At 37.8% G+C, this 13,163-nt stretch overlaps 1 protein-coding gene and 1 long non-coding RNA gene across 7 annotated transcripts in view; one reads left to right on the top strand and one right to left on the bottom strand.

The window, feature by feature from the left end:
• The window catches only part of PRP4K (pre-mRNA processing factor kinase PRP4K), a 40,724-nt gene that overhangs the window by 2,076 nt on the left and 25,485 nt on the right, over positions 1–13,163 (bottom strand). For 5 of the 6 annotated variants that reach the window (XR_010140188.1, XR_010140189.1, XR_010140190.1 and 2 more), the window contains 8 exon segments: positions 12,793–12,866; positions 10,899–10,989; positions 10,121–10,268; positions 8,283–8,420; positions 6,991–7,144; positions 3,434–3,548; positions 2,691–2,842; positions 1,027–1,113 (listed from right to left, as the gene is read on the bottom strand). Coding sequence is in view for 1 of the 6 variants with exons in the window: in NM_001132751.2 (NP_001126223.1) it covers positions 1,027–1,113; positions 2,691–2,842; positions 3,434–3,548; positions 6,991–7,144; positions 8,283–8,420; positions 10,121–10,268; positions 10,899–10,989; positions 12,793–12,866 (959 nt within the window). In the remaining 5 variants the exon portion in view is untranslated. 6 annotated transcript variants of the gene reach the window in all.
• LOC129059856 (uncharacterized) lies at positions 10,260–10,990 on the top strand. Its single transcript, XR_008525926.2, has 2 exons — positions 10,260–10,514; positions 10,602–10,990. It is a non-coding gene; the product is annotated as an uncharacterized LOC129059856 (long non-coding RNA).

Here is a 13,163-nt window from a genome sequence, read left to right as displayed (position 1 = left end):
CTAAAAATACAAAAATTATCCAGGCGTGGTGGCACACAATTGTAATCCCAGCTACTCGGGAGGCTGAGGCATGAGAATTGCTTGAACCTGGGAGGCAGAGGTTGCAGTGAGCCAAGATCGTGCCACTGCACTTCGCCCTGGGTGACAGGTGACAGGTGACAGAGCAAGACTCAAGTCTCAAAAAAAAAAAAAAGGGTTAACTCCAAGTTAGCAATGAAAATTAACAATAAGATAAGCATTAGCTGTTTGCACTGTACTTTCCCTACCCTGAAGTGGTAAGTGACAGACATGTAAATAAGTTAATACCATGAAGTATTATTAAGTGCTCTGACAAAGACAGGGACATATGATATAATAATGGGACAAAAATAAAGAAATCATTACTTCAATCTGGGAGTTTTCGAAAGGCTCATACAGAATGTGTATTTCAGCTGAGGCTTGAAGATGATACATTTTTTAGGGGGTTGGGAGTGAAGCAGCACAGGAAATGACTAAGCTCAGGGAGGTCTGTTAGCAAAGGCACAAAGGTCTGAACCAGCATGCCTTCTGGCCAAATGTGGAAGGGTGCGGGTTCTGAGTGCACTGAAGAGAGGTTTGAAAACTGAAGAAGGCAGTTGGATTTGTCATTCTGAGGAACTTAAGTATTATTTCATAGGTAACAGGGAGCCAACAAAGGTTTTTAAGCAGGGACAGGAACATGATCAGATTTGTTTTCAGAAACATCACTCCAGCAGCAATAAGAAAGCTGGATGGGAAGCCGGACCAAGAAAGTAATCCAAAGAAGATGTGACAAGGACCTAAATATGACCTATAATAAAAACAAATTAATTATGCTAGAAAAACATTTTAAAATCCCTCCATCTTTTCCATGGCCTGATGTGTTTTATTTAGGAATTGGTTGACAGCAAAAAGGAAATATTTACTTTTGTGTTTTTGTTTTTTTTAATTCACCAGCTCCTAGAATGACTTAGTACTCAATTAATTAACAATAAAATAACTATTGAATGCTGCATTTAAAACACTTACCCTCTCTGTTACTTTATCAACTTCTATGTACATGAAGTTGAGATTTTGATCAAAATGCTGATCTTTGAACACACCTTTTCGAATCATCTACAAAAGAAAACAAAACCTTGGGTTTTGAACTATTATGAAACAGTCTGGCCTACTCACAATTTAATTAATATACAATAAGTCAAATAAGTATGTTATTTAGTCTCTGTAGGTTTGTTTGATCCCAGATTCCCTTGATCCCAGGAATTCATTAACATCTTTGGAAAAGCAAATACCAATGCTGTACCTAAAACTACTGAATAACATGAAATTATATTTGTCCAGGCAGTGACTTAAAACAATTATAACATCAAATCGTGCTTTCACTATTTAAAATTGGAGAGTCAACAAAGACTTTAAATTATTTCTTCCTAAAAATATTACAGAACTCAGGTTTTTTCTCCTTGGCAGTTAGGAAACCTAATGCCACTTTACTAATTATGTTCCAACAGCCCTAATATGATACAGGTCAGACTTCATTAAAACTAATACCAACATAGCTCATTTTTATGTAACTTATTCTAAAAAAAGTCCAACCTAATAGAATTTGGACAATATGTACAAATCAGCCTGGTCAACATAGTGAAACTCCACCTCTACAAAAAAATTATTAAATAAATTAGCTAGGTGTGGTGGCACATGTCTGTAGTCCCAGCTACACTGGAGACTGAGGCAGGAGAATTGCTTGAGCCCAGGGGTTCGGTTCGAGGTTGCAGTGAGCTATAATTGTACTCCAGTCTGGGACACAGAGCAAGATCCAGTCTCAAAAAAAAAAAAAAAAAAAAAAAAAAAAAACCAACAACAAAACACAATTGAAAACATACAGGCTTCTGACCTTTACGAAAAATGTGCAAATCTTTTAGAAATTCAGCAAATAGGCTGAAATCTTAAAAAGCTAAGTTACGGCCGGGCGCGGTGGCTCACGCCTATAGCTACTCGGGAGGCTGAGGCAGGAGAATGGCATGAACCCGGGAGGTGTGGCTTGCGGTAAGCTGAGATCTCGCCACTGCACTCCAGCCTGGGCGACAAAGCAAGACTCTGTCTCAAAAAAAAAAAAAAAAAAAAAAAAAAAAGCTAAGTTATGGCCCTCAGATACTTCAATAAATGCTTACATTCTTGCTTCATGTTAAACAGAAACTAGCATTATAGCTGAAGTATCAGGGGTGAGTTAGAAAGATATTAAATAAGAAAAGGTACCAAGAAAGGTACCTTACTTTCTCAAATAACCTCCAATCTTTAATAAATTAATTAACATCAAGTTCCTCTTACAATATCTAATATTCACCTATTCATTCTCTGACCACTAAGCACGTTCTTGTATTTTACCTAATTCGATCTACATCGTTTTCCATTCTGTCTTCCAAACATTTTGGAACTTTTACCAATAAGGGTGTATCCCCAAAATATTGCTGCTCTCTGTCCATCATTGAAAAAGTTCACTTATCTTTAGCACTTGGCTGATTAGAACCACTAATTTAAAACACCAGAAAAGGGAAAGACCCTAAGAAATCATAATAGCCATCTACCCACCTTTCTGAAATTTTTGTTTTATAGCTCACTAGTGGTGAGCAAGTGTCAGCAGTCTTGTCAGTTTATAAGAAACTAAGACCTTAAAGAAGCTTATGCTAATGTCTTACCTTATTTGGCATCTTTCCTTTGAGATCCATTGCAAGCTTCAGCATATGGTTATTGGTTTTGCCAGGGAATAAAATTTTTCCAGTATAGAGTTCGTATAAGGTGCAACCTACAGACCACATATCTATACCATAGTCATAGCTTTTACCTATAACTGAAAACAAAATCAAAGTTTTAATATACGAGGATAAAGAAAACTGACAACTATTAATTTTTATTTCCACTAATGAGGGGCTACCTTAGCTTGGACTATAACCACAATCTTCATGCCTTAGTTTGACAATTAGTTTTGTTTTCTTTCCCACTAATTCTTAATAGAGACTCAAACTTAAAAACCTTAAAAAATGGAGGTGTGGGGGAGGAACTTAAAGGGCAAAAGAAAATATGTATTTCTTCTCTCATTTCGCCTTTGGTGGAGGTGCTAATCAGCCTCAACCAAGGCAACAGGAAAAAACAAAGGTCCCATACAATCCATAAATGTGATAATCAGACCTTGAATAATCAAGAGCAGTCTTCTAAAGTCGAGGATTTTCCACAACTGTTTTGCTACTCTTGCCCGACATGATCAAGACTCCTGTCACAACTACCTTCATTCCACCTGAGGAGGATGAACTTGCTATGGTTCCCTTCCTCATGAATGAACTCGTGCAGCTGCTGAAGTGTGATGGAAAACAGTGCTTAGACATTAAGTATGCGGTTTCCACCACATATGATGGCCCAGGTCAAAGAACATTAAGAAACTTACTGATTTCAGGAGCACGATAAAATCTACTGACAAGATAAGGTGTTATGTCATTATCCGCAACATGTGAAGCCGACCCAAAATCGCAAAGCTTTAAAATGGTTTTGGATTCATTAACCTGCAAAACATTTTTTCAAGGGAATTTAATTCAAGCCAGGAATAATTAATACAAATAAATAAAAATTATTGGCTTTGAAAAGTTTTATTAATTCCAATACTGAGAACAAAGACACTCATTTAAAAATACCTTTTCTATTTATTTTTAATTCAATTTCCTAACTATGAAAAGTTAATATGTATCAAATATTCATTACTATGAGTAAAAATTGTTTTCAGTGAGGAAATGGATACCACAAAGTACATTTAATTTTAACAACTGCATTTTTAAAAGGGTGGGGTACTGCGAGAAAAATATAATTTCATGAAGCAAAGCATCTTCTAAAAAGACCCTGAATACCTGAATAAAGTCAAGTTTCCTTACTAAGGAATCAGACTTAACTTTCAGTTGCCAGAGAATTACGATGGCAATGAAAGCAGAAGGGTGATTCAGATTAAACTTGGGCAAAAACAAAATATTCTTCATCCGAAGCTGCCATATCATCCCAAATTTAGCAATCACTTCAAGTCTAAAATATATTAAATCCCTTAAATATAAAGAAGGTATTAGTCAAGAAAATGTTAAATATATCTGGCAAAACTGATAAACATGAACTCTATATTAGTCATTTGTTTCTTTTTTCCTTTGTAAATACTTGAACATACACAGTAATAGTGACATCTGCTGAGAAAGGCTGGAGTTGCTCCCATGACTGCTGCCACTCATGAGTCAGAGGCATGTTCTGGATTAACAAGTGAAGGTAATTCATATTCCAGAGTCCCTTCCCCCCTTCAAAAGAGACACACACAAATTCCGAGTTGGGACTTGAACTTGGCCTACTGCTCCCACCCCAAAGCAGCATAACACTTTAGCCTTAGGCAGTCTCTATGGGGAGACTGGACTATTATAAATGATATCCAGAGTTAAGCTATTAATAGGAACAGAAATGATTATTTTTAACTCCCACATTGATTACTATTCTCTTCATCTTGGGAATCAGAAAAGCATCTTAAAATAGAAAAGTTATTTTAAAACTTTTTAAAGTATAAGCTGAATTCAGCTACTTAAGCAGTTTCAATACCCACAGAAAACTTAAGAACCATTTTAAAATTAGAATCTATCAGTGGAACTCTTGGGCTGGCTAAAACGCCTTAAATAATAGCAGGGTATCCATACTCATATGCACTTCAGTTTGCTACACAACTTCTACTCCTGTCATGAGGAATGTGGTACTTAAACCACACTGATACCTGAAATTATGAGCTAAAGGCTTTGGATTTTCATTAACAAAAATCAGCTCCATGATTAAGGTCTATTTTTTCCTTCCCCAGGAAGAAGGGAACACATTTCTTAAATGTATGTGAAAACCTATACCAGTTTAGCATTAGGTTTTAAAAACAAGAGTTTCTTCTGTGACACTGGCAAATGTGTTATTCTTTAACCTCCACAATGGTTACAAAGATGCTCACTGCAAATGACCTTTTAAATTGTACATGTTTTGCTTATTCTTTGACATGAACCATGTACTTCACAATTCAAAAACAAAAAATTGGCTCACGCTTATAATCCCAGCACTTTGGGAGGCCGAGGCGGGCAGATCACGAGGTTAGGAGATCAAGATCATCCTGGCCAACATGGTGAAATCCCGTCTCTACTAAAATACAAAAATTAGCTGGGGATGGTGGTGCCTGCCTGTAATGCCAGTTACTCGGGAGGCTGAGGCAGGAGAACTGCTTGAACCAGGGAGTTGGAGGTTGCAGTGAGCCAAGATCACGCCACTGCACTCCAGCCTGGTGACAGGGCAAGGCTCTGTCTCATAAAAAAAATTGAGATAAAAATCAACTATGAAATTGGCCACACAAATTTACACTTCATTTTTAATGTACCTACCATTTCAATGAAATTACTCAGCTCCCCTAACTCCAAGTCACATTAGATATACAATACAATAATTCAGACCAAACGTAAAAATGGAATGCACCTCATTACTAATGTGGTTGTCTGGAAGGAAATATTTTAAGATATTAACAAAAAAGAAAAAGAGAAATATGAATTAAATAGCTTAGTTATTGATTAAAAAAAAAAAAACTCCCTAAACTTGAATGAGATTACCATTTTTAAAGAATTTATTTTGGCCAAGCATGGTGGCTCACACCTATAATCCCAGCACTTTGGAAGGTTGCAGCAGGCGGATTGCTTGAGCCCAGGAGTTTGAGACCAGCCAAACCTGATCTCCAAAAAAATTTTTTTTAATTAGGCAGTCACAGTGGCATGTGCCTGTGGGTAGTCCCAGCTACTGGGGAGGCAGAGGCAGGAGAACTGCTTGGGCTTAGGAGTTGGAGGTTACAGTGAGCCATTATGGCACCACTGCACTCTAGCCTGGGTGACAGAACAAGACCTTGCCTCAAAACAAAACAAAACAAAACAAAAAACAAAAGAAAAAATCAAAAGTATTTATTTTGTTATAGCTCCAAGAGTTCCCAATAAAGAATACCTTACGCGCTTAGCTTTTAGTCTTCAGGATCTCTCCTAGGCATCAACTGTAGGAGAGTTGATAAGGAGAACCCATTTTAAAAAAACGAAATGCAGAATGTTACCAGCAGATAAGCTGGAATTCTCCAAGTTGCGAACACGCCCCAAACTGAAGGCCACAAAACAGGGTGAAGTAATGGGGCCGGGGAGGGGAGGAGTGTGTGTGTGTGTGCATTAATCACATCACTATGATAATATGTATGTATTTCAAAATTTCAAAAACATATACATTGTGAAATCTGCATGTTACCACCAGAAGTCATTAGTCGAAGCGGATTAAGATTTCAAAAGGTGAGAACACACGGACACACAGGGGAACAATACACACTGGGGTCCGTCAGAGGCTGGAGGGTGAGAGGTGGGAGAGGACCAGGAAAAATGGGTACAAACCCTCCACGACACAAGTTTATCCATGTAACAAGCCTGCACATGTACCCCTGAACTTGAAAGTTCAAAAACAAAATAAAATAAACTTCAAAAGCGATGCCTTTAAATATAATACCTAACCACAACTGAGCTTTACTGTGTTTGAGCTCCCAGGAGCCACAGCTTAGGGAACTACAAAATTAGCAAACAGAAGAGTACGGACACTCCTTATTTCAAAACAGCAACATGTGCAGCATTTTTCTAAAGATAACAGAAGAAACTCATTACTACAGTGAAGCATTCCAGGATTGGTGCACACTTTAAATCCATCAGTCAAAAGAGAAAAAAAAGGGACAATTGTGCATTTCCTTTTTCTTCATACTTGTCAATAAAATTTCACTGTCCGATTTCCAAGAAAGATAAAAATTATTAATCATTTGAAATAGGTTATTAATATACTGAACTATGCTTCTAAGATGTTGTTTCTCATAGTAATAATATTATTGCTAGTAAGAAGTGAAATGTATGTTCAAGATGTATAGCGCAGCTTGGCTGTTTGACTTACCAGGATGTTGTCTGGCTTGATATCTGCATGTAGGATATTGCATCTTTTAAGGAGTTTCAATGCCAGGAACAACTGCTGACTATAGGATCTTACAGCTTTAATATGAAGACCAACATCTTTACCATATTTTTTTAACACCTCTCGTAAGTTCATACTTTTAGGAGAAAATTTAAAAAAGAAAACAAAATAGGAGTTAAAATGCAAAATGGAAATATAAAAAGGCAAAAACATTTGCAAACATAAAGTAAAATCAAGTGCAATATAAAAATATGTAAGAACCACCCTCACATTTGATAAAACACATGGACACAGGAAGGGGAACATCACACTCTGGGGACTGTTGTGGGGTGGGGGGAGGGGGGAGGGATAGCACTGGGAGATATACCTAATGCTAGATGACGAGTTAGTGGGTGCAGCGCACCAGCATGGCACATGTATACATATGTAACTAACCTGCACATTGCGCACATGTACCATAAAACCTAAAGTATAATAATAATAATAATAATAATAAAATAAAATAAAAGAATAAATACATATTGAAAGGAGAGCATGTCAAATTGTATGTATATAACAGTTTCCCAATAAATTCAATTTTCTAAATAGGTAGGAAGAAAGATATGCAACGTAAAACTCCCATTTCGATTTTAGAATAGATTCATATCTGAAAACACAACAAAGCCATGCTGTTGAAGATAAAAATTCCTTCCTTGAAGTATTTCATTTTAAGAGAGATTCTCTGTTGACCTATGGGCTCCATGAGAGTAGTGCCTGGTATACAGTATAGTCAACTAACATTTGTAGATTCAAGAGACTAGCTGTGATTACGGTGGCTCACACCTGTAACCCCAACACTCTGGGAGGCCAAGGTAGGCAGATCAATTGAGGTCGGGAGTTCAAGACCAGCCGGGCCAAGATGGTGAAACCCTGTCTCTACTAAAAATACAAAAATTAGCTGGGTGTAGTGGTATGCACCTGTAATCCCAGCTATTTGGGTGGCTGAGGCACCAGAATCACTTGAACCCGGGAGGTGGAGGTTGCAGAAAGCCAAGACTGCACCACTGTACTCCAGGCAGAGCAACAGAGTGAGACTGTCTCAACAACAACAACAACAACAACAACAACAACAACAAAGACTAGCTGTTAACCGCAAGTTAAAAAACAAAAACCAGAGCTGTGTGGATAAAACACATCAAATAACCAGAAAATCTGTTACAGCATTTATCGAAAATGAGATCGTAAAGATGAAGAAGTTAAATTTTCAGCTTAAGGCACAGGTTTTGACATTGTACCTGAGGGGCTCGAATACGAGACAAAGATGCTGCTTGTGGTAGAAGTGCCTGAAGAGTCTCAGACAATGAAATTTGTCATCAGGATCAGCATCGTTAAGTTTTTTCAAGAACTCTAATTCTTTTAAACCAGTCTTTTGCCTAAAATAAAAAACAAAATTGGGTTAAAATTGAATCTATACAGAATTTAGGAGCACTAAGTAATATACTTGCTAGACCCAGTCTGATGATCAGGTGATGTGTGGGAGGAGTCTGTGAATTTTTAAGTACTAATAAATCGACTGAGAAATGGTGTCTCTATATATCATTCACATAATACTTTATATTTAGTCAACTACCATTATCATACATAGAGTTAATTTCCAAAATAATCACTGCACAAAACAGAAACATTGAGGAACAAACCCACCTTATTTTGATTTTTAAAAAATTTTGATTTTGCCTGAAGGAATATCAGTCTGGTATATTTTATCTCAAAACAGGCCAGGTGCAGTGGCTCATGCCTGTAATCCCAGAATTTTGGAAGGCGGAAGCGGGTGATCACTTGAGATCAGGAGTTCAAGACCAGCCTGGTCAACATAGCGAAACCCTGTCTCTACTAAAAATACAAAAATTAGCCAAGGGTGGTGGCAGGTGCCTGTAGTCCCAGCTACTCGGGAGGCTGAGGCAGGAGAATGGCTTGGACCCGGAAGATGGAGGGTTTGCAGTCGAGCTGAGATCGCACCATTGCACGCCGGCCTGGGCAACAAGAGCAAAACTCCATCTCAAAAACAAACAAACAAAAACAAACAAACAAAAAAACAAAAACCACATCTTGACATTATTTTTAACAAAAATGGAACCACACTGCACACTAGTCTTGGTTCCTTTAAGAATGCAGTAATGGGCCAGGTGCAGTGGCTCATGCCTGTGATCCCAGCACTTTGGGAGGCCGAAGCAGGTGGATCACTTGAGGTCAGGAGTTCAAGGCCAGCCTGGCTAACATGGCGAAACCCTGTCTCTAGTGAAAATACAAAAATTAGCTGGGCGTGGTGGTGGGTGCCTGTAATCCCAGCTACTTGGGAGGCTGAAGAAGGAAAATCCCTTGAACCCGGGAGGCGGAGGTTGCAGTGAGCTGAGATCATGCCACCATGCCACTGCACTCCAGCTTGGGTGACAGAGCAAAACTCTGTCTCAAAACAAACAAACAAACAAACAACAACAACAACAAAACAGAACATAGTAATGGATGCCTTATCAAATTTTAACACTTGGTTATCTGAGGAAATTCTTGTTACAATTTGTCAATAAGCTACATTTTATAGTAAGCGGCTAAATACAGAAGTTGGGGCTTCCCATCAAAACAAGGTCCTTTCTAAGCCTAGGGCAATCTAAACTTAACACTTATTTCTAACATTTCAAAAACATTAAATTCATTTTAATACCAGCTCAGTGTGTGGTATTACAACATACAGGTATGGCAATTAACTATTGTATTGGAGGAAAACAGGAACAAATTAAAAAAAGGCAGATTCTCATCACTCTGATAAATTTTCACTTTTTTGCAGGTCACCATAGTGACAGCTAATCAATATGATCCTTTCATTTCTCAACTCATCTTAAGATAAAGCAAAGGATGGCATAAGACAGGCAATAGAGGGAAGGAGTTTAAGTTGTTATTGGTGCATATAGTAGGTACTACAATGCACTCAAATGAATTAAAAATAATCAGCCTGTTGTTCTAGTACATATAATATATGGCTATAATTTTAAAATCCAGTCAAAAACAACTGTTTCCATCACTTTATAATTGCAATACTTGTTTTACACATTGTATCATGTATCACATCTTCTGAACTCACATGAGCTCATTGTTCCTGATGATCTTTACAGCCACTTCTTGGCTGGCTCTTGCATTGTCTCTGGCTCGCACAACGTTACTGAACACACCTTGCCCAGTGTAGCCATACACATTGTAACGTTTATCTAGGACTTCACCTATGTTCACACCTAAAAAAGCAAATTGAAAAATTAGAATTCTGACTATAATAAATAGAATCAGAAAGCAGGAAACACAGTGCAGTCACTTAAAAATTGTGTTAAATCTCTACTATTTGGTTTCCTAGACACAATGAAGAATCAAAGCCACGTCTTCACTGATCACTCTATCAGAGTGTGGTTAGAAGCTGCATGCCTACTTCAGATCACTACAAGAGTTCCTGTTGTGCCATCAACTGCTGATGATTTTAACACTGAGTAAGTCTTTCCAACTGTAGTCCCGCATGACAAATACCACATGACTGGCATCCAAAGTTTCCTGTTTGTCGTTTTTCTTGGTTTCAGATCAAGACGAGTAAGTGACGTACCCCTTCCTTCTGGAAGACTATCTCATGGCTGAAAATAATTTTGAATATATTTAGGTTGTACATCAAGACTTTACCTCACCTCCATTTGTGATGTTTCTGGGCTGCTTTTAGAATACACACGAGTTCATGCAGCTGTTGGATGTGCCACACTTTTTAAAGATGGCACTGTGACGTGATTTTTCAGAGTTCTCCAATAATCTGTGATTGCATCAAGCAGCATGCTTTTGCATGGTGTTACAATGAACTCTAAAGTTAATATAAAATGTGAACTTACGATAATAGCCTTCTGCATCGGTCCAGTTATCTCTGAGGTTGGGATTCTCTTTGAAATCTTTTCCAATGCCAGCGGCCCGAAGACGAGCACTCTGAAATTAAAGAGGCAACATGAACAGTTTACCCACTTGTCAGACATTTAAAGCACTTCCTTTAAAACACAAAAGGGTAACACCAGATATAATTTAGTAAAAGCATTTTATTCCAAATTAAATAAACTCTTACTATCACTTATGTAAATCCAACATAGCTGAAACATGAGACCAAAGTATCTTGATTCAAAATAACACTAAAAAAAAAAAAAAACCCTCCCAGCCTGGGCAACACAGCGACACCCCTTCTCTACTAAAAATTAAAAAACAAAAAAAGCCAGGTGTAGTGGCGTGTGTTTGTAGCCCCAGCTCCTTGGTAGGCTGAGGCAGGAAGATCGCTTGAGCCCAGGAATTCAAGGCTGCAGTGAGCCATGATGTCACTAATTACTGCACTCCGCACTTTAGTCTGGGACAAAGTGAGACCCTATCTCAAAACAAAAGAGAAAAAAAAAGAAAATAACTCAAAACCAGATACAAATTTCTATAGCTGTTATATCATTTGTGTTCTTCCCATACATGCATGAAATGTAGTAAGTCACTGGCTGCACTAGTTGACACTACGTGGAAAATTGAAAAATAAGAATATATGGTACTCCTGATGATTGTTTTTTTTTTTTTTTTTTTTTTTTTTGAGATGGAGTCTTGCTTTGTCGCCCAGGCTGGAGTGCAGTGGCGCGACCTCCGCTCACTGCAAGCTCCGCCTCTCTGGTTCACTCCATTCTCCTGCCTCAGCCTCCCGAGTAGCTGGGACTACAGGCGCCCACCACCATGCCCGGCTAATTTTTTTTGTATTTTTAGTACAGACGGGGTTTCACCGTGTTAGCCAGGATGGTCTCTATCTCCTGACCTCGTGATCCACCCGTCTTGGCCTCCCAAAGTGCTGGGATTACAGGCGTGAGCCACCACGCCAGGCCCTTCTGATGATTCTTTATTGCACCTTACTCTCCGAGATACCCAGAAGACCCTTCAATATCAACCAAGCAAATGAGTACTGACACCAAAATTGGGTCAATTCTCATTTCATCCTCTCCTAATTCATTTATAGGTTGGTGTTCCTATTGCTGTGTGTGTGTGTGTGTGTGTGTGTGTGTGTGTGTGTGTGTGTGTGTGTGTGTGTGTGTGTGTGTGTGTGTGTGCGTGTGTGTGTATACATACATATACATGACTATTTATCTTACCACATTTTTATTTTCCCTGTTACATTTATCTTCTCTACCTCCTCTTATGAAGGCCTCTTCTCATGTCCTTTGAAATTTATACTGAAAATGTCCCCAAGTTTGACCATGTTCATAGTTTAAGACTTCCAACATAAGGCATTGATAAAAATTTAAGAAAAAAATGGCGAAATCACCAAAATTTCTTAATCTACTCCTTATAACATTTCCAATTCTTCAATAAATTCTATTAATAAGTTCTCAATCACCTATTAATATAATATAGAGGCCCCAAAGTGGAGTCTATTCTAATAAAGACCTAGAAAATACTGGTATCTCCTTATGGCACCTAACTACCACATGTATGTGTATGTATTTAAGTATACAATACTGTACAAATGACTACATGTTTATCATTTGGTGTTTGATTTTTATAAAGCTCTCAAATTGTTCTGCCATACCTGTCTTAAAATTTTTGACATTAATTTTAGACTTATAAGATGCAAAACTAGTAGTTTTCAGATTCCTTTCACCCACACTGTTCAAAATATTTATTACATTTGCTTTATTCTTCTTTCTCTATATGTATATACACACCCATATATTTGTTATTTTTTTTTGTTTTAACACTTGATTTAAAATAACTTACATCAAAATACGCAGCAAACATATCATCAGATTCTGTAAACATATCAGGTGCCAACAACTTCTTCTGAGATGAACCTTAAAGGAAATTAGCATTAATGTTTGCAAAGTGAAGAGACGATTTAAAACACAAAATAAGTGAATGGAAAGTCATTAATAGTAATTCAAACATTTTTGCCCTCTTGCACATCAGTTTCCCAACAGTATTCAATTTAGAATCACTTTATTAACATTTATGATACATAAAGGTATTCACTTTTTAGTAACAGAGTGCATTTCAGAAAGTTGAAAGACCGGCCGGGCATGGTGGCTCACGCCTGTAATCCCAGCACTTTGGGAGGCCGCGGCGGGTGGAACACCTGAGGTCAGGAGTTT

The sequence above is a fragment of the Pongo abelii genome, chromosome 5 (genome assembly GCF_028885655.2).
Source record: "Pongo abelii isolate AG06213 chromosome 5, NHGRI_mPonAbe1-v2.0_pri, whole genome shotgun sequence".
In the NCBI taxonomy this organism is placed as follows: domain Eukaryota; kingdom Metazoa; phylum Chordata; class Mammalia; order Primates; family Hominidae; genus Pongo; species Pongo abelii.
This window is presented reverse-complemented; position numbering and strand designations above follow the sequence as displayed.